The sequence below is a fragment of the Scyliorhinus torazame genome, chromosome 12 (assembly GCF_047496885.1).
Source record: "Scyliorhinus torazame isolate Kashiwa2021f chromosome 12, sScyTor2.1, whole genome shotgun sequence".
In the NCBI taxonomy this organism is placed as follows: Eukaryota; Metazoa; Chordata; class Chondrichthyes; order Carcharhiniformes; family Scyliorhinidae; genus Scyliorhinus; species Scyliorhinus torazame.
Window position 1 is genome coordinate 1,484,412 of NC_092718.1, and position 26,770 is coordinate 1,511,181.

General features: G+C 47.5%; 1 protein-coding gene across 1 annotated transcript in view; it reads left to right on the forward strand.

The window, feature by feature from the left end:
* sqor (sulfide quinone oxidoreductase) overlaps positions 1-26,770 on the forward strand; it is a 95,152-nt gene that overhangs the window by 55,097 nt on the left and 13,285 nt on the right. Inside the window, 1 exon segment of the mRNA XM_072470238.1 lies at positions 1,975-2,158. Within this exon segment, the coding sequence (XP_072326339.1) occupies positions 1,975-2,158 (184 nt within the window).

Sequence of the window (26,770 nt, forward strand, 5' to 3'; positions counted from 1 at the left end):
TCGAAGCTCCTATGGATCTGCTGCAGTAACGCTGAAATCTCTCTCTGAATGTCCCGGCCGCTCCCTATTGTCTCCATCAGCTCCGGGTAACCCTGTTCCAGAGGCTCAGTATCAGGCTGGGACCCAGCGGGGTCCTGGGATCCCGCAGCCCCTCGACCGCTGCCTTGCCCGGGGGGGGGTTCCTGTCACCACCTGATGTACATCAGCAGCAGTGTGGTGCTCACCAGATTGTGCCCCAGAAGCCTGACCACTAACATTTCCCACCGAGGCGTGTGTATCTGCGCTGGTGGAGGGTGGGGATGACAACAGTGATGCTCTGATCGTGTCTTCCTCGGAGCTCTCCTCTGAGTGGTCTCCTGGGAGGCTGGAGAGGGGGCCGCCCAGGATAGGCTGACTGGAGGACCTGCGGGAGAATGGACATGTGGTCAGTGGGAGGAATGGATCAGTCAGTAAGGCAATAACAACTCAGCTTTGACAGGTCCTGTGGGTGAGCCCAGTGGCTCACCTCCCCGTGAGGGTGGCCGCTGTGTCCTCGGCCACCCCAGTCACCTCCAGGGCGCACTGCTCGAAGGAGGTGAGGATCCATAAGTCTGGCAGCCGTCCGCCAGTCTGTGCCCTCTCCCAGCGATTGGGCAGAGGTTTTCCTGAGGAGACACAGAGGGCATCGTTAGCCACACGCGTGGTTCACCGTGATGGGAGCGTGAAGGAAGGATTGGGGTGGGGGTTGAAAGGAGGGGGGGCAGTTAAGGGAGGGTTGGGGGTCGCATGGAGAGTTGGGATGTGGATGCTCGCGTGGGTGCGGAAATGTCTCTGGTGTGGGGAGAGCAGGTTGTGCCTGGTGTGGGTCCGCAGCCCTCGGGGGAACAGGACATCTCTCCTGGCCTCCACTGCGTCTTAGAGTTTCCCCAGCCATGAATCCTCAATCTTGGGGCTGGTCTTCGGGACGCCATTGTTGGAGCTGGCTGGGGTTGGCTGAGCACATGCTGCTTAAGTGCTGCTGCACCTTGTTAGAGGGGGGCTGGCGAGCGTGGTGCCGGTGAATCGGCTGGTGAGCTGGCATTCGGGGCGGGAAGCTTGTGAGGCCTCGTTAAGTGGACCAATTAACGCTGATCGCTGGAAAGCTCAGGGCAGTTCCCACTCGCTACCACACTTGGAAATGTTTCCGGAGATTCAAAGCCATAAGATTCTCGGAGGGCAGCACGGTAGCATTGTGGATAGCACAATTGCTTCACAGCTCCAGGGTCCCAGGTTCGATTCCGGCTTGGGTCACTGTCTGTGCGGAGTCTTCCCCGTGTCTGTGTGGGTTTCCTCCGGGTGCTCCGGTTTCCTCCCACAGTCCAAAGACGTGCAGGTTAGGTGGATTGGCCATGATAAATTGCCCTTAGTGACCAAAAGGGGTAAGGAGGGGTTATGGGGATAGGGTAGAAGTGAGGGCTGAGGTGGGTCAGTGCAGACTCGATGGGCCGAATGGCCTACTTCTGCACTGTAAATTCTATGATCTAGGATCACAGGGTCGATGCTGAGAGGATATTTCCACTTTTAGGAGAGTCCAGATCCAGAGGGTCTAATCTCCGGGTGAAGGGTCACCCTTTTATGAGGAGAAATTTCTTCCCCGAGGGTCACAAATCTGTGGAATTGTTTACCACAGAGAGCTGTAGAGGCTGGGTCGCTAAGTGTGTTCAAGGCTGAGAGAGACAGATGTTTAATCTGTGAGGGAATCGAGGGTTTTGACGATATGGTGGGAAAATGGAGTTGAGGATTATCAGATCGGCCTTGATCTCATTGAATGGTGGAGCAGAGTCGATGGGCCGAGTGGCTGCCTTCTAATCCGACAGTTTATGGACTATCACTGTGATGAATAACACATGGACAAATTTGCTCAAAGACCATTTATTTTAACTGATGTTCCGGTTGTGCTAATTTTCCACTGTTTTTCAGGGGGGTGTAACGTTTCTTTCTTTGTCATGTTCACAGTACGAGATGTTGCATGTCACTCCTCCAATGGCAGCTCCTGATGTGATTCAGAAAAGTGTATTGGCTGACGCAGGCGGCTGGCTTGATGTTGACAAAGAGAATCTACAACACAAGAAATACTCCAATATATTTGGTATTGGAGACTGCACCAACCTTCCAACGTCAAAAACGGCAGCTGCTGTTGGTAAGCCAGGAACGTTCAAACTGACCATGCCGATTGCACTCAAAAGCACTTCTCAACATGGTGGATTGGCATTCCGATAGGGAGTGCTTGAGGGACAGGTTGTCAGTGAGATGTGTCAGAGTGCAGGGATATACCTGGGATTGCACATCTGTCTTGGACTGTGATCAGACACAGAACCAGAGAAAAGGCCGGGAAGAATATCAGTGAGGCGCTGATGATGAAACATGGTCATCTCAGCAGCCGGGACAGGACCAGAAGAAGAAAATGAGAGTGTGTATTGTTTAAAAATTCATTTTTACAGGATGTGGGCTTCGCTGGTTAGGCCAGCATTTTTTGCCCATCCCTAATTGCGCTTAGGAAGGTGGTGGTGAGCTGCTGCCTTCAACTGCTGCAGTCCATGAGGTGTAGGTATACCCACTGTGCTGTTAGGGAGGGAGTTCCAGGATTTTGACCCAGCGACAGTGAAGGAACGGCGATATATTTCCAAGTCAGGGTGGTGAGTAACTTGGAGGGGAACCTCCAGGTGGTGGGGTTCCCAGGTATCTGCTGCCCTTGTCCTTCTAGATGGTGGTGGTTATGGGTTTGGAAGGTGCTGCCTGAGGAACCTCGGTGAGTTACTGCAGAGCATCTTGTAGATGGTACTGTCATGTGAGAGTACCTTTAAGAAATGGGTGTTTAAGAAATGTACCTTTAAGAAATGGAGCTACTTATGTTACTGGAGTGATGTCAGAGTGTGGGTGGAGCTGAGCTCTACTTCTGCTTTTTAGTTTCAGTTTGAGAAAAGCTTGGGTGTGTCTGTGTTTTTCAGTGAGCTGCATCTGGAGTTAAAACAAAGGGCTGTACTGTTGATCTCTGCCATCCAAAGACTATCTATGGATCATTTGGTGAACCCAGAATTGTAAAAGGTCTCAGTATTGAATGTAAACCTAATGTGCTCCTGTTTGAAGGTTTGTTAAGTCTTTTGGATGTTAAAAGGACAGCTTACAGGGTTACTTAGGGTTATAGTCTTTGGGGTTGTATTTGAATTAATGGTTGCTTAGATGTTCACTGTTTGTTTTTAAAAAAGGTTAACTTGAGTTCATAGAATAAACATGGTTTTGTTTTAAAAAATACTTTTCCATTTCTGCTGTATCACACCTGTAGAGTGGGCCGTGTGCTCCCCATACCACAACTATTAAAAGTTGTGGGTCAGGTGAACTCCATGATACAATTTGGGGTTCTCTAAACCCTGGCCCATAACAATACGCACGGCTGCCACTTTTCGCCTGTGGTGGAGGGTTTGAATGTTTGTGGAAGGAGGAGCAATCGAGCTAGCTTTGTCCTGGATGGTGTCGAGCTTCTTGAGTGTTGCTGGAGCTGCACTCATCCAGGCAAGTGGAGAGTGTTCCATCACACTCCTGACTTGCGCCTTGTAGATGGTGGACAGGCTTTGGGGGGGTCAGGAGGTGAGTTATTCACCGCAGGATTCCCAGCCTCTCACTCGCTCTTGTAGTCACAGTATTTATATGATTTGTACATTTCAGTTTCTAGTCAATGGTAACCTCCCGGACATTGATAGTGAGGGATTCAATGATAGTAATGCCAGGGAATGTCATGGGGCAATGGTTAAATCTTCTCTTGTAGGAGATGGGCATTGCCTGGCACCTGTGTGGCGCGAACGTAACTTGTCACTTGTCAGCCCAAGCCTGGATATTGTCCAGGTCTTGCTGCATTTGAACATGGACTGCTTCATTATCTGAGGAATCCCAAATGGAGAATTCTCCCCCTGATTCCCATTGACTCCAGTTCAGTGAAGGCTCCTTGATGCCACACTCGGTCAAATGCTGCCTTGGTGTCAAGGGCAGTCACTCTCACCTCACCTCTGGCATTCAGCTCTTTTGTCCATCTTTGAACCAAGGCTGTAATGAGGTCAGGAGCTGAGTGATCCTGGCGGGCCCAAACTGAGTGTCTGTGAGCAGGTTATTGCTGAGTAAGTGCGGCACTGTTGATGACTCCTTCCATCACTTTGCTGATGATGGTGAGTAGACGGACAGGGCGGTAATTGGCTGGGTTGGATTTGTCCTGTTTCTTGTGTACAGGACAAACCTGGGCACTTTTCCACATTGCCGGGTAGATGCCAGTGTTGCAGCTGCACTGGAACAGCTTGGCTAGGGGTGCGGCAAGTTCTGGAGCACAAGTCTTCAGTACTATTGCCGGGATATTGTCAGGACCCAGAGCCTTTTCAGTATTGGGTGGTGAATAGTGAGGTTGAGTGTCTTGGGTTACAGGGAGATATAGAGGGGATGGTCAAAATGGTGGATAAGTGGCTGATGGAATTTAATCCTGAAAAGAGTGAGGTGATACACTTTGGAAGGAGTAATTTAACAAGGAAGTATACTGTGAATGGCCTGACACTGGGAAGTTCTGAGGAACAAAGGGACCTTGGTGTGTTTGTCCATAGATCGCTGAAGGCAGACGGGCAGGTTAATAGGGTGGTGAAAAAGGCATTTGGGACACTGGCTTTTATCAATCGGGGCATAGATTACAAAAGCAGGGAGGTCCTGTTGGAGTTGTGTAGAACATTGGTGAGGCCACAGCTGGAGCACTGTGTGCAATTCTGGTCGCCACATTATAGGAAGGATGAGATTGGACTGGAGGGGGTGCAGAGGAGATTCACCAGGATGTTGCTGGGATGGAACATTTCAGTTATGAGGAGAGGTTGGATAGGCTGGGGTTGTTTTCACTGGAGCAGAGAAGACTGAGGGCGACCTGATCGAGGTGAACAAGATTGAGGGGCAGGGACAGGGTGGATAGGGAACAGCTGTTCCCCTTAGTTGAAGGGCCAGCCACGACGGGGACACAAATTCAGGGTGAGGGGTTGGAAGATTCAGGGGAAGATTTGAGGAAAAGCTTTTTTACCCAGAGGGTGGTGAGGGTCTGGAACGCACGGCCTGGGAGGGGGGTAGAGGCGGGTCTGGAACACACGGCCTGGGAGGGGGGTAGAGGCGGGTCTGGAACGCACGGCCTGGGAGGGGGGTAGAGGCGGGTCTGGAACGCACGGCCTGGGAGGGTGGGAGAGGCGGGTCTGGAACGCACGGCCTGGGAGGGTGGGAGAGGCGGGTCTGGAACGCACGGCCTGGGAGGGTGGGAGAGGCGGGTCTGGAACGCACGGCCTGGGAGGGTGGGAGAGGCGGGTTGCCTCACATCCTTTGAAATGTACCCGAATGCGGGCTTGGCACGTCAACATTCAAGGTCAGGGGCTGGCAAATGGGATTGGGTCGGCAGGTCAGGGCCTTTTGTGTATTGGTGCAGACTCGATGGGCCAAAGAGCCTCCGCACAGTCGTATTGTGATTCTATCCAGTGCCTTCAGCAGTTTCTTGATATCACGTGGAGTGAACCGTATTGGCTGAAGACTGACATCTGTGATGCTGGGGACCTCCGGAGGAGACCGAGACGGATCATCCACTCGGCACTTCTGGCTGAAGATTGTTGCGAATGCCTCAGCCTTGTCTTTTGCACAGATGTGCTGGGCTCCTCCATCATTGAGGATGGGGATATTTGTGGAGTCTCCTCCTCCTGTGAGTTGTTTAATTGTCCACCACCATTCATGGGTGGATGTGGCAGGACTGCAGAGCTTAGATCTGATGCGTTGGTTGTGGAATCGCTTCGCTCTGTCTGTTGCTTGCTGCTTATGCTGTTTGACACACAAGGAGTCCTGAGTTGTAGCTTCTCCAGGTTGACACCTCATTTTTCGGTCTGCCTGGTGTTGCTCCTGACACGCTCTCCTGCACTCTTCATTGAACCAGGCTGGGTGGTAATGGGGGAGTGGGGGAAATGTGGCCCATGAGGTAGCAGATTGTGGTTGATACAATTCTGCTGCTGCTGATGGCCCACAGCACCTCATGGAGAAATTGTTCAACTATCTGCCGCCCCAATAAAACAATGGTCTGGTTAATAAGTGAGTTCAGTGGCTACTCGGGTCACATTTCACTGGAAGGAATTTGTGCTGTGCAATTTTTGTCAGTTTGTGGCCGAGTTAAACCCAGTTGTGTTTAAAAACTGAGCTGTGCTGACAAGACAAAGGTTTTCTGTCACCCTGCTCCGATTCAACACTCCGTCTTCGTCATGTTCTAAACACCAGCAGTGTGCAATGACTGTATTCTGAGTGAGGGGAGTTGGATCTTTAACTGTTGACCATCTGGTTGCTAAAAGTACAGCTCACGTTTTACATTCCAAATCTCAGATTGTGGACAGTGGAATGGGCTGTGATGCTGTAGACTTCTAGACTTCATGTCCAGTGGGATGTGGCTGCCTTTTCAGAAGATGCCTGTCTAGGTGTGTCTCACACGGGATCTCTGAGTAACTGTCACTGTGAGCCAGTAGCTGTAGATACTGTGCTGAGGAAAAGTGGGTGAAGTATTTGAAAATGAAATGAAATGAAAATCGCTTATTGTCACAAGTAGGCTTCAAATGAAGTTACTGTGAAAAGCCCCTAGTCGCCACATTCCGGCACCTGTTCGGGGAGGCTGGTATGGGAATTGAACCGTGCTACTGGCCTGCCTTGGTCTGCTTTCAAAGCCAGCGATTTAGCCCTGTGCTAAACGGCCCCTTTTGGGTCAAAAACAGAAAATACTGGACAATCTCAGCAGGTCAGACAGCATCTGTGGAGAGAGAAGGGAGCGAACGTTTCCAGTCTGCGTGATTCTTTGTCAAAGCTGGAGAGAACTGGAAATGGGGTCAGATTTATACTGTGGTGGGGGGGCTGGATAGGGGACCAGCGATAGGTGGAGATGGACAAAGATGTCGAGGACAGAAAGACAAAGGGAATATAAATGGGGGTCAAGGCTACGAAGGCGATGATAGTGGCACATAGTCATAGAGGTTTGCAAGATGCAAACAGGCCCTTCGATGCAACCTGTCCGTGCCGTCCAGTTTTTAACCACTAAGCTCGTCCCAATTGCCCACATTTGGCCCATATCGCTCTATGCCCATCTTACCCATATAACTGTCTAAATGATTTTTAAAAGACAAATTTATATCCGCCTCTACCACTGCCTCTGGCAGCTCGTTCCAGACACTCACCACCCTCGGTGAAAACATTGCCCCTCTTGACCCTTTTGTATCTCTCCCCTCTCACCTTAAACCTCTGCCCTCTAGTTCTAGACTCCTCTACCTTTGAGAAAAGATCTCGACTATCTACCTTATCTATGTCCCTCATTATTTTATAGACCTGTATAAGATCACCCCTAAGCCTCCTACGCTCCAGGGAAAAAAGTCCCAGCCTCTCCTTATAACTCAGACCATCAAGTCCTGGTAGCATCCTGGTAAATCTCTTCTGCACTCTCTCTAGTTTAACAATAGCCTTCCTATAATAGGGTGACCAGAACGGAACACAGTGTTCCATGTGTGGCCTTACCAGTGTCTTGTACAACTTCAACAAGACGTCCCAACTCCTGCATTCAGTGTTCGGACCAATAAAACCTAACATGCTGAATGCCTTCTTCACCACCCTGTCCACCTGCGACTCCACCTTCAAGGAGCTATGAACCTGTACCCCTAGATCTCTTTGTTCTGTAACTCTCCTCAACACCCTACCATTACTGAGGGAGATAGCAAATGGGTGACCAGAAGACAGAGCAAGAGTAGGAAGGTAGTGCAGGTGTCCCCTGCGGTCATCTCCCTGCAAAACAGATATACCGCTTTGGATACTGTTGAGGGAGATGGCTCACCAGGGGAAGGCAGCAGCAGCCAGATTCATAGCACTGTGGCTGGCTCTGCTGCGCAGCTGGGCAGGAAGAAGAATGGCAGGGCTATAGTGATATGGGACTCAATCGTAAGGGGAATAGACAGGCGGTTCTGTGGACGCAATCAAGACTGCAGGATGGTATGTTGCCTCCCTGGTGCAAGGGTCAAGGATGTCTCGGAGCAGCTGCAGGACATTCTGGGGGAGAGGGTGAACAGCCAGCTGTCGTGGTGCACATAGGCACCAACGATATAGGTAAAAAACAGGACGAGGTCCTACAAGCTGAATTCAGGGAGTTAGGAGTTAAACTAAAAAGTAGGACCTCAAAGGTAGTAATCTCAGGATTGCTACCAGTGCCATGAGCTAGTCAGAGTAGGAATGTCAGGATAGATAGGATGAATGCGTGGCTCGAGGGATGGTGCAAGAGGGAGGGATTCAAATTCCTGGGGCATTGGAACCGGTTCTGGGGCAGGTGGGACCAGTACAAACCGGACGGTCTGCACCTGGGCAGGACGGGAACTGATGTCCTAGGGGGTGTTTGTTAGAGCTGTTGGGGAGAGTTTAAACTAATATGGCAGGGGGATGGGAACCGATGCAGGAAGTTGGAAGGTAGTAAAACAAGGACAGAAACAAAAGGCAGTAAGGGGGAAAGAAGCCATTGTCAAAAATCAAAAAGGGCGACAGTACAAGGTACAGTGACTGAGGGGAGCTCAGTGAATAGGACCAGTAATACTAAAAGGAATAAAACGGGAAGTAAAAACATTAATGGTAAGCAACGTGGCAGGTTGATACATGAAGATATGGGTTCAATGACCAGGAAAATTTTGAGAAAAGTTAAGAGGAAATATAACTTAGGAGAGGTTACTGATCGAGGTGTTAAGATTCAGAACAGAGGTAAAAAAGCAAACATAAGTGTACTTTACCTGAATGCTCGTAGTATTCAGAATAAGGTAAATGAGTTGATGGTGCGAATCATCGTGAATGACTATGATTTAGTGGCCATTACTGAAACATGGTTAAAGGATGGTCACGACTGGGAGTTAAATATCCGAGGGTATCAAACTATTCGGAAGGACAGAGTGGATGGTAAGGGAGGTGGTGTAGCTCTGTTATTTATGGATGACATCCGAGCAATAGTAAGGGATGACATCGGTGCTATGGAGGATAAGGTTGAATCCATTTGGGTGGAAATCAGGAATAGTAAGGCGAAAAAGTCACTGATAGGAGTAGTCTATAGGCCACCAAATAGTAACATTATGGTGGGGCAGGCAATAAACAAAGAAATAACGGATGCATGTAGAAATGGGACAGCAGTTATCATGGGGGATTTTAATCTACATGTCGATTGGTTTAACCAAGTCGGTCAAGGCAGCCTTGAGGAGGAGTTTATAGAATGTATCCGCGATAGTTTCCTAGAACAGTATGTAATGGAACCTACGAGGGAACACACGGTCCGAGATCTGGTCCTGTGTAATGAGACAGGATTGATTCAGGATCTCATAGTTAGGGATCCTCTCGGAAGGAACGATCACAATATGGTGGAATTTAAAATACTGATGGAGGGTGAGAAGGTAAAATCAAACACTAGTGTTTTGTGCTTAAACAAAGGAGATTACAATGGGATGAGAGAAGAACTAGCTAAGGTAGACTGGGAGCAAAGACTTTATGGTGAAACAGTTGAGGAACAGTGGAGAACCTTCCAAGCGATTTTTCACAGTGCCCAGCAAAGGTTTATACCAACAAAAAGGAAGGACGGTAGAAAGAGGAAAAATCGACCGTGGATATCTAAGGAAATAAGGGAGAGTATCAAATTGAAGGAAAAAGCATACAAAGTAGCAAAGATCAGTGGGAGACTAGAGGATTGGGAAATCTTTAGGGGGCAACAGAAAGCTACTAAAAAAGCTATAAAGAAGAATAAGATAGATTATGAGAGTAAACTTGCTCAGGATATAAAAACAGATAGTAAAGGTTTCTACAAATATATAAAACAAAAAAGAGTGGCTAAGGTAAATATTGGTCCTTTAGAGGATGAGAAGGGAGATTTAATAATGGGAGATGAGGAAATGGCTGAGGAACTGAACAGGTTTTTTGGGTCGGTCTTCACAGTGGAAGACACAAATAACATGCCAGTGACTGATGGAAATGAGGCTATGACAGGTGAGGACCTTGAGAGGATTGTTATCACTAAGGAGGGAGTGATGGGCAAGCTAATGGGGCTAAAGGTAGACAAGTCTCCTGGACCTGATGGAATGCATCCCAGAGTGCTAAAAGAGATGGCTAGGGAAATTGCAAATGCAATTAGTGATAATTTACCAAAATTCACTAGACTCTGGGGTGGTCCCGGCGGATTGGAAATCAGCAAACGTGACACCTCTGTTTAAAAAAGGAGGTGGGCAGAAAGCGGGTAATTATAGGCCAGTTAGTTTAACTTCGGTAGTAGGGAAGATGCTGGAATCTATCATCAAGGGAGAAATAGCGAGGCATCTGGATGGAAATTGTCCCATTGGGCAGACGCAGCATGGGTTCATAAAGGGCAGGTCGTTGTAGAAGCCAGGTATTTCGAATACAAATAATATAGGTAAAAGATAGCTGTTTAAGCATAAATATTAAGCCCCAGTTTTAAATACACATTTATACAGCATAATTCACTTTTACTGAGGTCCGTTGTTCTGGCAAATGCATATTTTCAAAGACAGTGTGACATTAAAACACAAGCTGTACCAGTAATCAGATCAAGGATGAAGCAGGCACCATAGCACCATGAAGGCACCATTGTTCACAATGCAGATAACAGCTAAGTCAGCAGAAGACCAGTTTTTGCTGGTAAAGATAAGCAGAATATCACATTCCATAATATGCACAAGTATTCAGACATGAAACAATTAAAACTAATGTTGCACATTGAAGATGGACGGCTTGCCATCAAATCAAATGTGTTTGAGTCTAACCCAAACCAATTAGGATTATATTGGGGTGTGATTAGATGACTGAAGACAGATATGAAAGTGTATAACTGAAAAGCTTCCGCCCCGCCATTTTAGTGTTGTGTTGTGTTGTCTTTTTCGGGCTGTTAGTCTGTGTCAGTGATGTAGTCTGTCAGAGTGTTAGTCTGTCTGTCTGTTAGTCAGTCTGTCCTTAATTGTTTGTCTTTAGTTTTCTTTAATTTTGGTGTTCTGTCTTTGATTCTGTTAGTCTGTTTTGTACTTTGAGTTTGAGTTTAGCTGAAGATTAGCTCTCTCTCTCTCCATGTTTCATTTCCAGACTTTGACCTTCTAAAAGTTACTTACAATCTGTCTGCCTAATCAAGAAGATAATGTCTGTAATTCTCTGAAAGCTTTGAATTGTTTACGAATTGCCTTTTAAATGACTTTCAAATTGTAATCAATAGAAGACAAATAAAAGAATTCCTTTTGGCACCTGAGAAGTTTTAACTGCAAATTTCTGCTGAGTTCCAGTATTCGCAAAGTGCTACTGATAACCGAATAGCAGAAATAATATAAATTCCTTCAACTTTACAGTCGAATAATACTAGGAATCCAACAACTTGGCATAGTCCAGAAATATTACAAATCTTACAACTTGTCGTAGTGCGCCAGGACTTTGATTCATCAACTAAGCTTCCCCCAACTTGGCGTAGTTCGGCAGGTTAAGATCCCTTCAAATTAAACATTCCCTCAGTTGCAGATTACAACAGTCATGCCTAATTAATTTAGTGGAATTTCTTGAGGACATTCCCAGTGCGGTAGATAACGGGGAGCCAATGGATGTGGTATATCTGGATTTCCAGAAAGCCTTTGACAAGGTGCACACAAAAGGTTGCTGCATAAGATAAAGATGCATGGCATTAAGGGTAAAGTAGTAGCATTGATAGAGGATTGGTTAATTAATAGAAAGCAAAGAGTGGGGATTAATGGGTGTTTCTCTGGTTGGCAATCAGTAGCTAGTGGTGTCCCTCAGAGATCAGTGTTGGGCCCACAACTGTTCACAATTTACATAGATGATTTGGAGTTGGGGACCAAGGGCAATGTGTCCAAGTTTGCAGACGACACTAAGATGAGTGGTAAAGCAAAAAGTGCAGAGGATACTGGAAGTCTGCAGAGGGATTTGGATAGGCTAAGTGAATGGGCTAGGGTCTGGCAGATGGAATACAATGTTGACAAATGTGAGGTTATCCATTTTGGTAGGAATAACAGCAAAAGGGATTATTATTTAAATGATAAAATATTAAAACATGCTGCTGTGCAGAGAGACCTGGGTGTGCTAGTGCAAGAGTCGCAAAAAGTTGGTTTACAGGTGCAACAGGCGATTAAGAAGGCAAATGGAATTTTGTCCTTCATTGCTGGAGGGATGGAGTTTAAGACTAGCGAGGTTGTGCTGCAATTGTATACGGTGTTAGTGAGGCCACACCTGGAGCATTGTGTTCAGTTTTGGTCTCCTTACTTGAGAAAGGACGTATTGGCACTGGAGGGTGTGCAGAGGTGATTCACTCGGTTAATCCCAGAGCTGAAGGGGTTGGATTACGAGGAGAGGTTGAGTAGACTGGGACGGTACTCGTTGGAATTTAGAAGGATGAGGGGGGATCTTATAGAAACATATAAAATTATGAAGGGAATAGATAGGATAGATGCGGGCAGGTTGTTTCCACTGGCGGGTGAAAGCAGAACTAGGGGGCATAGCCTCAAAATAAGGGGAAGTAGATTTAGGACTGAGTTTAGGAGGAACTTCTTCACCCAAAGGGTTGTGAATCTATGGAATTCCTTGCCCAGTGAAGCAGTCAAGGCTCCTTCATTAAATGTTTTTAAGATAAAGATAGATAGTTTTTTGAAGAATAAAGGGATTAAGGGTTATGGTGTTTGGGCCGGAAAGTGGAGCTGAGTCCACAAAAGATCAGCCATGATCTCATTGAATGGTGGAGCAGGCTCGAGGGGCCAGATGGCCGACTCCTGCTCCTAGCTCTTATGTTCTTATTAACTGAGTAGGTCCTGCCCCGATTCAATCTACCAAAATCGATTGATTGATTGATATTTATTGTCACATGTACCGAAGTACAGTGAAAAGTATTTTTCTGCGGCCGAGGGAATGGACACAGTAGGTACATAGTAGACAAAAGAATAATCAACCGAGAACATTGACCGTATCAATGCATCACCTCACATTTATCTAAATTAAACTCCATCTGCCATTCATCGGCCCACTGGCCCAATTGATCAAGACCCCGTTGCAATCCTAGATAACCTTCTTTACTATCCACTATGCCACCAAACTTGGTGTCATCTGCAAACTTACTACATTCTCCTACATTCCTCCTACATTCTCATCCAAATCATTAATATATATAACAAATAACAGTGGACCCAGCACCGATCCCTGAGACACACCGCTGGTCACAGGCCTCCAGTTTGAAAAATAACCCTCCACAACCACCCTTTGTCTTCTGTCGTCAACTAATTTTGTATCCAATTGGCTACCTCACCCTGGATCCTGTGAGATTTAACCTTATGCAACAACCTCCATGCGGTACCTTGTCAAAGGCCTTGCTAAAGTCCATGTCGACAAAATCGACTACACTGCCCTCATCTATCTTCTTGGTTACCCCTTCAAAAAACTCATTCAAATTCGTGAGGCATGATTTTCTACTCACAAAGCCATGCTGACTTTCCCTAATCAGTCCATGCCTCTCTAAATGCCTGTAGATTCCTGTCTCTCAGAATACCTTCTAACAACTTACCCACCACAGATGTTAGGCTCACCGGTCTGTAGTTCCCAGGCTTTTCTCTGCGGCCCTTCTTAAACAAAGGCACAACATTTGCTACCCTCCAATAGAACATAGAACATTACAGCGCAGTACAGGCCCTTCGGCCCTCGGTGTTGCGCCGACCTGTGAAACCACTGTAAAGCCCACCTACACTATTCCCTTATCGTCCATATGCCTATCCAAAAACCATTTGAATACCCTTAGTGTTGGCGAGTCCACTACTGTTGCAGGCAGTACATTCCACACCCTTACTACTCTGAGTAAAGAACCTACCTCTGACATCTGTCTTGTATCTATCTCCCCTCAATTTAAAGCTATGTCCCCTCGTGCTAGACATCACCATCCGAGGAAAAAGGCTCTCACTGTCCACCCTATCCAATCCTCTGATCATCTTGTATGCCCCAATTAAGTCACCTCTTAACCTTCTTCTCTCTAACGAAAACAGCCTCAAGTCCCTCAGCCTTTCCTCATAAGATCTTCCCTCCATACCAGGCAACATTCTGGTAAATCTCCTCTGCACCCTTTCCAATGCTTCCACATCCTTCCTATAATGCGGCGACCAGAATTGCACGCAATACTCCAAATGCGGCTGCACCAGAGTGTTGTATAGCTGTAACATGACCTCATGGCTCCTAAACTCAATCCCTCTACCAATAAAAGCTAACACACCGTACACTTTCTTAACAACTCTCTCAACCTGAGTGGCAACTTTCAGGGATCTATGTACATGGACACCGAGATCTCTCTGCTCATCCACACTGCCAAGAATCTTACCATTAGCCCAGTACTCAGTCTTCCTGTTATTCCTTCCAAAATGAATCACCTCACACTTTTCTGCATTAAACTCCATTTGCCACCTCTCAGCCCAGCGCTGCAGCTTATCTATGTCCCTCTGTAACTTGTAACATTCTTCCGCACTGTCCACAACTCCACCAACTTTAGTGTCATCTGCAAATGTACTCACTCATCCTTCTATGCCCTCCTCCCTTTATAAAAATGACAAACAGCAGTGGCCCCAAAACAGATCCTTGTGGTACACCACTAGTAACTGGACTCCAGTCTGAACACTTCCCATCAACCACCACCCTTTGTCTTCTTCCAGCTAGCCAATTTCTGATCCAAACCGCTAAATCTCCCTGAATCCCATGCTTCCGTATTTTCTGCAGTAGCCTACCGTGGGGAACCTTATCAAACGCTTTACTGAAATCCATATACACCACATCAACTGCTTTACCCTCATCCACCTGTTTGGTCATCTTCTCAAAGAACTCAATAAGGTTTGTGAGGCACGACCTACCCTTCACGAAACCATGTTGACCATGTCTAATCAAATAATTCCTTTCCAGATGATTATACATCCTATCTCTTATAAACCTTTCCAAGATTTTGCCCACAACAGAAGTAAGGCTCACTGGTCTATCGTTACCGGGGTTGTCTCTACTCCCCTTCTTGAACAAGGGGACAACATTAACTATCCTTCAGTCTTCTGGCACTATTCCTGTTGACAAAGATGACTTAAAGATCAAAGCCAAAGTCTCAGCAATCTCCTCCCTAGCTTCCCAGAGAATCCTAGGATAAATCCCATCCGGCCCAGGGGACTTATCTATTTTCACCCTTTCCAGAATTGTTAACACCTCTTCCTTATGAACCTCAAGCCCTTCTAGTCTAGTAGCCTGAATCTCAGTATTCACCTCGACAACATTGTCTTTTTCCTCAGTAAATACTGACGGAAAATATTCATTTAGCACCTCTCCTATCTCCTCGGATTCCAAGCACAACTTCCCACTGCTGTCCTTGACTGGCCCTACTCTTACCCTAGTCATTCTTTTATTCCTGACATATCTATAGAAAACTTTAGGGTTATCCTTGATCCTACCTACCAAAGACGTCTCATGTTCCCTCCTGGCTCAATCTTCAGACACTTCTCCTGTGGTTGTCCATGATTCAAATATCTCAGCTAGGGGACTGGTAATTTCCTCCCTAGCCTCCCACAACGTCCTACGATACATTTCATCAGGTTCCTGGGGATTTATCTACCTTGGTGCGCTTTAATACCTCCACACCTCCTCTGTAATATGTACACTCCTCAAGACATCACTGTTTATTTCCTAAAATTCCCTCACATCCAGGCCTTCCTCAACAGTAAATACCGATGAGAATATTCATGTCGGATCTCACCCATCTCTTGTGGATCCGCACATAGATGGCCTTGTAGATCCTTAAGAGGCCCGACTCTCTCCCTCGTTACTCTTTTGCTCTTTATGTATTTGTAGAAGCTCTTTGGATTCTCCTTTGCCTTATCTGCCAAGACAATCTCATGTTCCATTTTTGCCCTCCTGATTTCCCTCTTTACTCTGACAAGCCCTATACTCTTCAAGGGATCCACTTGATCCCAGCTGCCGATACATGTTATTTTTCGCCGCCTTTTTGACCAGGCCCAAGATATCCCGAGTCATCCAGGGTTTCCTCCTCCTCCAGCCTTGCCCTTCACTCTAAAAGGAATGTGCTCACCTTGAACCCTGTTTAACACACTTTTGAAAGCCTCCCATTTACCAGCCGTCCCTGTGCCTGCCAACAGGCTCCCCAATCAGCTTTTGAAAGTTCCTGTCTAATACCATCGAAATTGGCCTTGCCCCAATTTAGAATTTTAACTTTTGGGCCAGAACTATCATTCTCCATAGCTTAGTTAAAACTAATGGAATTATGGTCACTGGTCCCAAAGTGATCCCTCACTAATACTTCCGTCACCTTCCTTATTCCCCAAGAGGAGGTCAGGTTTTGTCTCCTCTCTAGTCGGGCCATCTATATATTGAATGAGAAATTCCTCCTGAATCCACTCGACAAATTGCACCGGCCCTTGGAAAGAGCACCCTACCCAAGCCCACACCCCCACCCTTTTGGACATTACCTCCTGTTCTATCTTTCTTCTAGCATCTGTGCCCCGGAACATTAAGCTGCCAGTCCTGCCCCTCCTTTAGCCATGTTTCAGTAATAGCCATAATATACCAGTCCCATGTACCCATTTATGCCCTGAGTTCATCTGTCTTGCCTGTTAGGCCTCTTGCATTGAAATAAATGTAGTTTAATCTAGACTTCCCTTGCTCTCTGCCCTGCTTTCTCAGACCATCTGTCCGGTCATGTTTTGTACACTCTCCGTGTTTTATTTCTCTTGGCCTTACTGGACCCATTCACTGAGTTCCCCACAGTCTCTGTCTTCTGCACTGTGGCCCTTTTTGATTTTTAACTTTGATTTCTCTGCCTTTCACTTTTCCCTCACTGTCTTTTGTTTCTGTCCCCACCTTACTTCCCCTGACTTCCTGCATTGGTTCCCATCCCCCTGCCACATTAGTTTCAACCCTCCCCAACAGCTCTAGAAAACACTCCCCCTGGGAAATTGGTTCCAGTCCTGCCCAGGTGCAGACCGTCCGGTTTGTAATGGTCCCACCTCCCCCAGAACCGGTTCCAGTGTCCCAGGAATTTGAATCCCTCCCTCTTGCACCATCTCTCGAGCCATGTATTCATCTTATCTATCCTGACATTCCTGACTAGCACTGATTAGAATGTGTGAATGGCAGAACAAAAGTGAGCAGTGTGTCAAAGGGAACTAGGAACAGATGGCAGGATGGAAGATTTGGGTTATTGACTGTCCTTCAGAATAATAATGTGATCTTTAATGACAGATCAAAATCTGCCCCTTCCTGTCCTCCCCACACCATGTGTCTCTGGTTAGTGAGAGTGTGAACATTAATGGGGGCGCTGAAAGACCCTAACCAGGGAATAACTGCCAACCATGTTCATCCTGAGGGACACGGAAATATTTTCATAATTTTCAGCTTTTCTAAAATCATGCAAACTTTACTAATTTTAGATTTTGTCTGTGCATAAATTAGTGACTGAGTATAGATGCTAAAATGATAAATCTTGTAGCTTGTCAAATGCTAGTGAAACCAACAAAAAGAATTAGCTTGATAAAGTTCGGAGTTCAATTCCAGAGAAGATGCTGTGCAGAGAAGGTAATGAAAGTAATGGGCAATTAGCTTCGTATTTATTTTCGTACGTGGAATGTGGGCGTTGCTGGCTGGGTTGGCATTTATTTTTTTTATAAATGTTTTTATTGGGTTTTTGGGTTGGCATTTATTGCCCATCCCTGAGAGCATTTCGGAGTCAACCACATTGCTGTGGGCCTGGAGTCACACGTAGGCCAGACCAGGTAACGGCGGCAGATTTCCTTCCCTAAAGGACATTAGTGAATAAGATGGGGTTTTGCACCATCAGCTGTCACCATCGGCTGCAAGAACTATAACAGCAGCCTGGCCTCTGTGCAGGTTCACAGTGAAGAGAGGAGGGTGAACGCAAGTCAAATAGAGCAATATTATCAACATTTTTTTGGCAATATAAAGATTGCTAGATAAAGATTGCTAGTGTTGCATTCTGGAGCAGGCAGCAAAGAAATGGTTGAAATTTGACTCCTATAAGTATAAATGATCAAATGTCAGTTTCCAGCCCTGTAAATGCAGAGGTTACACAAATAATCTTCACATTTACCAACTGAGTGAATTCCTGTTGGAAGACTCGGAGGACCCTACACTTAATAAATAACAGAACCACATAACACGGACAGAGCTGGGTGATCCCACAGTCACTAGATCACAATTCTGCGATCTTGCTACACTGAGTAGTGAATGGTGGTGGGCAATTAAACAGCTCACCAGAGGATGAAGTTCCACTAATATCCCCATCCTCAATGATGGAGTCCAGCAGTGCAAAAGCCAGGCTGAAGCATTTACAATAATCTTGAGCCAAAAGTGCCGCAAGGATGATCCGTCTCGGTCTCCTCTGGAGGTCCCAGCATCACAGATGCCAGTCTTCAGCCGATTCGATTCACTCCACGTAACATCAAGAAACGGCTGAAAGCACTGGATACTGCAAAGGCTCTGGGTCCTGACAATATTCCGGCAATAGTATCGAAGACTTGTGCTGCAGAACGTAGTCACCCCTAACCAACCTGTAACAGTGCAGCTACAGCACTGGCATCTTTCTGATACTGCATAGAACCTGAATGAATGAATCGACAGGAAAACCATTACAGGCTGCAAACCATAACCAGGACTCACTCACTCTCTCTGCAGAAGGCTGAGTGCTGTATTTCTGAAAGTACAGAGACCTGAATGAATCTGCAATGAAAATCTCAAACTGAAAGCAAGGTTTGAAGAGGAATAAGCTGTTGGAAACCATCACCTGAAACAAAGATTATTTCTCCTCTCTTTCCCCCCCCCCCTCCTTTTACTTAAGATTCTTTTTACCCCTCTCCTCCCTCTGTGTTTGTCTGTCTAATGCGTTTGTAGAAGGTTGGGGGGGGGCACGTTGTGGCGAATTAGGAATTAGATAATAAACAACCCATTGTATTTGCTGCATATTTCAATATAGGTCTTGCTATAAATAAACAATAAATGTCTTTAAATTTACAAACCTGGTGACTGTGATTATTGGCCAACCATGAGCCAAAATTACTGGGTATTTTTCGAAGAATTATTGGTTAATTCACTTGTGTTGGGATTCCAGGTCAAGTGGAACTGGAATTGACCGTGCACTAGCCAGGGGGTCAGAACAGGTTCAAGAAGGCAGCTCACCACCACCTTCTTGAGAACAATTCAGGATGGGCAACAAATGCTGGCCCAGTCAGCGAAGCCACTGCCCGTAAAAATGAATTTTTAAAAATCCACCTCCTCAATGATGGCTGGGCCGGGGACACACACAATGCAAAGGACAACGTTTCGAGACTTTTTGTTTTGTTTACGGGATGTGGGGAGAAATCTGACTTCCCGCAGGAGAAGTAAACAAAGATGTTTGAAATTTATTGTTAAATGAGAGTCAAATAATTTGGTTTAGCATCAAAAATCTGTAGAGAATCTAATTGGCAAAAGGAAAGCCAGGCTGATTGTAGGGTCGATGTATTAGCGAGAGGCAGCACGGATTTCTGAAGGGGAAGTCGTGTCTCACTAACTTGATGAGTTTTTCAAGGAGGTCACAAAGATGATTGATGCAGGTAGGGCAGTGGATGTTGTCTATATGGACTTCAGTAAGACCTTTGACAAGGTCCCTCATGGCAGTGTCATGTGAGAGTACCCTTTAAGAAATGGGTGTTTAAGAAATGTACCTTTAAGAAATGGAGCTGCTGAAGCTTCCGGGTGCGGCGATGACCAGCTGAGTCGCACGTTTCGGCAGCTCCCTGTGAAACGGACTTTTGGGCTCTTGATAGGAGCCCCAACGGCAATTTTAACGGCTGAAAACACCGTGCGGTAAACCAGAAGGGTGTTCCCCCTGGACACGGATGGAAAAAGGAGAGGAAAGTGGCCGGATTGCAGCGGATCCTTTGGAACAACGGCAAGGAAGGCAAGCAGAAACCAAGATGGCGTCGGAAGGTGGCAGTTTCATATGGGGCCCTGAACAACAAGAGTTTTTGAAACGCTGCGTGGAGGAGATAAAAAAGGAAATGAAGAAAGAGTTGTTGGCCCCGATATTACAGGCGATTGAAGGGCTGAAAGAGGAACAAAAGACCCAGGAGCAGGAGCTTCGGGTCGTGAAGGCGAAAGCAGCAGAGAATGAAAACGACATACAGGGCCTGGTGGTGAAGTCGGAGATACAGGAGGCACACCAGAAACGATCTGTGGAGAGGTTGGAGGCACTGGAAAATAACGCAAGGAGGAACAACTTGAGGATTCTTGGCCTTCCTGAAGGTGTGGAGGGGGCGGACGTCGGGGCATATGTGAGCACGATGCTGCACTCGTTAATGGGAGTGGAGGCCCCGACGGGTCCGTTGGAGGTGGAGGGAGCATACCGAGTTATGGTGCGAGGACCGAGAGCAGGAGAAGCTCCCAGAGCCATAGTGGTGAGATTTCTCCGTTTTAAGGATAGAGAAATGGTCCTTAGATGGGCGAAGAAAACTCGGTGTAGTAAATGGGAGAACGCGGTGATCCGCGTCTATCAAGATTGGAGTGCGGAGGTGGCGAGAAGGAGGGCGAGCTTTAATCGGGCCAAAGCGGTACTTCACAAAAAAAAGATAAAGTTTGGAATGCTGCAACCGGCAAGACTGTGGGTCACATATCAAGGGAGGCACCACTACTTTGAGACGGCGGATGAAGCGTGGACTTTTATTGTAGAAGAAAAATTGGAATGATTGGACTACGAAAATGAACGTTTGGACAAAGTGGTGGGACGAGTGGGGGGGGGGGGGGGGGGGGGGGGCGAAGAGGGATTGTATGATTAATCCTGCGGTATGGTAACTTTTCTTTCTCCCACAGGTGGTGATGGGGGGAGGTGGGGAGGGAGAGGAGATGGGGCGTTGGCCATGGGAGGCGGGGCCGAGGGAGAGGCGCGGGCTTGGTTCCCGCGCTATGATAATTATGGCGGGAATAGAGAAGCAGGAAGGAGGGGGCACCGCACGGGGCGAGCCGTGATCACGGGGGGAAGCCGAGGTCAGCCAGAGTTTGCTGACTTCTGGGAGCAACATGGGGGGAGTAATTACGCTAGCGGGGGGTCTAGTGGGGGGGGGGGGAGGGGGGAATTACTGGGTTGCTGCTGCTGGGGAAAGGGGGGAGTGGGTGCGGGAAAGGATGGGCGGGGGGGCACCGTCTGGGAGAAATACAGCCGCGTGGGAACTGGGCGAGAAGCTGGAAAAAGATGATGGCTAACCGGCAAGGGGGGGGCGGTGGGAAGCCCCCCAACTCGGCTGATCACGTGGAACGTGAGGGGGCTTAACGGGCCGATAAAGAGGGCACGAGTACTCGCACACCTTAAGAAACTTAAAGCAGATGTGGTCATGTTACAGGAAACGCACCTGAAACTGATAGATCAGGTTAGGTTGCGCAAAGGATGGGTAGGGCAGGTGTTCCATTCGGGGCTGGATGCGAAAAACAGGGGGGTGGCTATATTAGTGGGGAAGCGGGTAATGTTCGAGGCAAAGACTATAGTGGCGGATAACGGGGGCAGATACGTGATGGTGAGTGGCAAATTACAGGGAGAGATGGTGGTGTTGGTAAACGTGTATGCCCCGAATTGGGACGATGCCAATTTTATGAGGCGAATGCTAGGACGCATCCCAGACCTAGAGACCGGAAAGCTGATAATGGGGGGAGACTTTAACACGGTGTTGGAACCAAGGCTGGATAGGTCGAAGTCCAGGACTGGTAGGAGGCCGGCAGCAGCCAAGGTGCTTAAGGATTTTATGGAGCAGATGGGAGGGGTGGACCCGTGGAGATTCAGTAGACCTAGGAGTAAGGAGTTCTCGTTTTTCTCCTATGTCCATAAAGTCTATTCACGCATAGACTTTTTTGTGTTGGGTAGGGCATTGATCCCGAGGGTGAGGGGAACGGAATATACGGCTATAGCCATTTCGGATCATGCCCCACACTGGGTAGACTTGGAGATAGGGGAGGAAACAAGAGGGCGTCCACCCTGGAGAATGGATATGGGACTAATGGCGGATGAGGGGGTGTGCTTAAGGGTGAGGGGATGCATTGAAAAGTACTTGGAACTCAATGACAATGGGGAGGTTCAGGTGGGAGTGGTCTGGGAGGCGTTGAAGGCGGTGGTTAGGGGGGAGCTGATATCAATAAGGACACATAAAGGGAAGCAGGAGAGTAAGGAACGGGAGCGGTTGTTGCAAGAACTTTTGAGGGTGGACAGACAGTATGCGGAAGCACCGGAGGAGGGACTGTATAGGGAAAGGCAAAGGCTGCATGTGGAATTTGACTTGCTGACCACAGGCACTGCAGAGGCACAATGGAGGAAGGCGCAGGGTGTACAGTATGAATATGGAGAGAAGGCGAGCAGATTGCTGGCACACCAATTGAGGAAAAGGGGAGCAGCGAGGGAAATAGGGGGGGTGAGAGACGAAGATGGAGAGACGGAGCGGGGAGCGGAGAGAGTGAATGAAGTGTTCAAGACATTTTATAAAAAATTGTATGAAGCTCAACCCCCGGATGGGAGGGAGAGAATGATGGAGTTTTTGGATCGGCTGGAAATTCCCAAGGTGGAAGAGCAGGAAAGGATGGGATTGGGAGCACAGATCACGGTAGAAGAAGTGGTGAAAGGAATTAGGAACATGCAGACGGGAAAGGCCCCGGGACCGGACGGATTCCCAGTTGAATTTTACAGAAAATATTTGGACTTGCTCGCCCCGCTACTGACGAGGACCTTCAACGAGGCAAAGGAAAGGGGACAACTGCCCCCGACTATGTCAGAAGCAACGATATCGCTTCTTTTAAAGAAGGAAAAGGATCCGCTACAATGCGGGTCCTACAGACCAATCTCCCTCCTCAATGTAGATGCCAAGGTCTTGGCCAAGGTAATGGCAATGAGAATAGAGGAATGTGTCCCGGGGGTGGTTCATGAGGACCAAACTGGGTTTGTGAAGGGGAGACAGCTGAACACGAACATACGGAGGTTGTTAGGCGTAATGATGATGGCCCCACCAGAGGGTGAAACGGAGATAGTAGTGGCGATGGATGCCGAGAAAGCATTTGATAGAGTGGAGTGGGATTATCTGTGGGAGGTGTTGAGGAGATTTGGGTTCGGAGAGGGGTATGTTAGATGGTTGCAGCTGTTGTATAGGGCCCCAGTGGCGAGTGTGGTCACGAATGGACGGGGATCGGCATATTTTCGGCTCCACAGAGGGACAAGGCAGGGATGTCCTCTGTCCCCATTACTGTTTGCACTGGCGATTGAGCCCCTGGCGATAGCGCTGAGAGGTTCCAAGGGATGGAGGGGAATACTTAGGGGAGGAGAAGAACACCGGGTATCTTTATATGCGGATGATCTGCTACTATATGTGGCGGATCCAGCGGAGGGGATGCCAGAAATAATGCGGATACTTGGGGAGTTTGGGGATTTTTCAGGGTATAAATTGAACATGGGAAAGAGTGAGCTGTTTGTGGTGCATCCAGGGGAGCAGAGTAGAGAAATAGAAGACCTACCGTTGAGGAAGGTAACAAGAGACTTTCGTTACCTGGGGATCCAGATAGCTAAGAATTGGGGCACATTGCACAGGCTAAATTTGACGCGGTTGGTGGAACAGATGGAGGAAGATTTCAAGAGATGGGACATGGTAGCATTGTCAATGGCAGGGAGGGTGCAGGCAGTTAAGATGGTGGTCCTCCCGAGATTCCTTTTTGTGTTTCAGTGTCTCCCGGTGGTGATCACGAAGGCTTTTTTCAAAAGGATAGAAAAGAGTATTATGGGTTTTGTTTGGGCCGGGAAGACTCCGAGAGTGAGGAAGGGATTCTTACAGCGTAGTAGGGATAGGGGGGGGCTGGCACTACCGAGCCTAAGTGAGTATTATTGGGCCACTAATATTTCAATGGTGAGTAAGTGGATGGGAGAGGAGGAAGGAGCGGCGTGGAAGAGATTAGAGAGGGCGTCCTGTAAGGGGACCAGCCTGCAGGCTATGGTGACAGCCCCATTGCCGTTCTCACCAAGGAACTATACCACGAGTCCGGTGGTGGTAGCTACACTGAAGATTTGGGGACAGTGGAGACGACATAGGGGAAAGACCGGAGCACTGGGGGGGTCCCCGATAAGAAACAACCATAGGTTTGCCCCGGGGGGAATGGATGGGGGATATGGAATGTGGCAAAGAGCAGGTATAACGCAATTGAAAGATCTATTTGTGGATGGGAAGTTTGCGAGTCTGGGAGCGCTGACCGAGAAATATGGGTTGCCCCAAGGGAATGCATTCAGGTACATGCAATTGAGGGCTTTTGCGAGGCAGCAGGTGAGGGAATTCCCGCAGCTCCCGACACAAGAGGTGCAGGACAGAGTCATCTCAAAGAAATGGGTGGGGGACGGTAAGGTGTCGGATATATATAGGGAAATGAGAGACGAAGGGGAGACTATGATGGACGAACTAAAAGGGAAATGGGAAGAAGAGCTAGGGGAGGAGATTGAGGAGGGGATGTGGGCAGATGCCCTAAACAGGGTAAACTCGTCGTCCTCGTGCGCCAGGCTAAGCCTGATTCAGTTTAAGGTATTACACAGGGCACATATGACTGGAACACGGCTCAGTAAATTTTTTGGGGTGGAGGATAGGTGTGCGAGGTGCTCGAGAAGCCCAGCGAATCATACCCATATGTTTTGGTCATGCCCGGCACTACAGGGGTTTTGGATGGGGGTGACAAAGGTGCTTTCGAAAGTAGTAGGAGTCCGGGTCGAACCAAGCTGGGGGTTGGCTATATTTGGGGTTGCACAAGAGCCGGGAGTGCAGGAGGCGAAAGAGGCCGATGTTTTGGCCTTTGCGTCCCTAGTAGCCCGGCGCAGAATATTGCTAATGTGGAAAGAAGCCAAGCCCCCGGGGGTGGAGACCTGGATAAATGATATGGCGGGGTTCATAAAGTTAGAGCGGATTAAGTTCGTCCTAAGGGGGTCGGCTCAAGGGTTTACAAGGCGGTGGCAACCGTTCGTCGAATATCTTGCGGAAAGATAGATAGGGGAGAACAAAGAAGGCAGCAGCAGCGGCCCAGAACTTGGGGGGGGGGGGGGTGGGGGGGGGGGGGGGTGGCCTGAGACAAGGCAGTTGCCAATTAGGGCTAGTTTTTATTTTTGTTATTTAATATTTATTTATTTGTTGTTGTTTTCTTTTGTTCTTGTTTAAATAAAAAAGGTCATTATTATCTGTATTGTTATAATGTTGTGTAAAGGATGCACAATGTACTGTGTTGGTTGACCAAAAATTTTCAATAAAATATTATTTAAAAAAAAAAGAAATGGAGCTGCTCATGTTACTGGAGTGATGTCAGAGTGTGGGTGGAGCTGAGCTCTACTTTTTAGTTTCAGTTTGAGAAGAGCTTGGATGTGTCTGTGTTTTTCAGGGAGCTGCATCTGGAGTCTGCCATCCAAAGACTACCTTAATCATTTGGTGAATTCAGAATTATAAATGATTTCAGTCTTGAATGTAAACTTTGATGTGCTCCCGTTTAGAGGTTTGTTACGTTTTTGGATGTTAAAAGAACAGCATACAGATTACTTAGTGTTGTATTCTTTGGGGGTGTATTTGATTTACTGGTTGCTAAGATGTTCACTGTTTGTTTCAGAAAGGTTAACTTGAGTTCATAGGATAAACATTGTTTTGTTTTAAAAACCACAGGTACATTTTCTGCTGTACCACACCTGTAGAGTGGGACCGTGTGCTCCCCAGACCACAATCTAGTAAAAGTTGTGGGTCAGGTGAACTCCATGATACACTTTGTGGTTCTCTAAACCCTGGCCCATAATAGCAGACTGGTACAAAAGGTGAAGTCACACGGGATCAAGGGTGAGCTGGCAAGATGGATACAGAACTGGCTAGGTCATAGAAGGCAGAGAGTAGCAGTGGAAGGGTGCTTTTAGGATTGGAGGGCTGTGACTAGTGGTGTTCCGCAGGGATCAATGCTGGGACCTTTGCTGTTTGTAGAATATATAAATGATTTGGAGGAAAATGTAACTGGTCTGATTAGTAAGTTTGCAGATGACACAAAGGTTGGTGGAATTGCGGATAGCGATGAGGGCCGTCTGAGGATACAGCAGGATTTAGATTGTCTGGAGACTTGGGCAGCGAGATGGCAGATGGAGTTTAATCCGGCCAAATGTGAGGTCAGAGAGATCTTGGTGTACAGGTCCACAGGTCACTGAAGGGGGAAACACAGATGGAGAAGGTAGTCAAGAAGGCATACGGCATGCTTGCCTTCATTGGCCGGGGCATTGAGTATAAGAATTGGCAAGTCACGTTGCAGCTGTATAGAACCTTAGTTAGGCCACACTTGGAGTATAGTGTTCAATTCTGGTCGCCACACTACCAGAAGTGGAGGCTTTAGAGAGGTTGCAGAAGAGATTTACCAGGATGTTGCCTGGTATGGAGGGCATAAGCTATGAGGAGCGATTGAATAAACTCGGTTTGTTCTCACTGGAACGAAGGAGGTTGAGGGGCGACCTGATAGACGTCTACAAAATTATGAGGGGTATAGACAGAGTGGATAGTAAGAAACTTTTTCCCAGGGTAGAGCGGTCAATTACTGGGGGGCATAGGTTTAAGGTGCAAGGAGCAAAGTTTAGAGGAGATGTACGAGGTAAGTTTTTTTACACAGAGGGTAGTGGGTGCCTGGA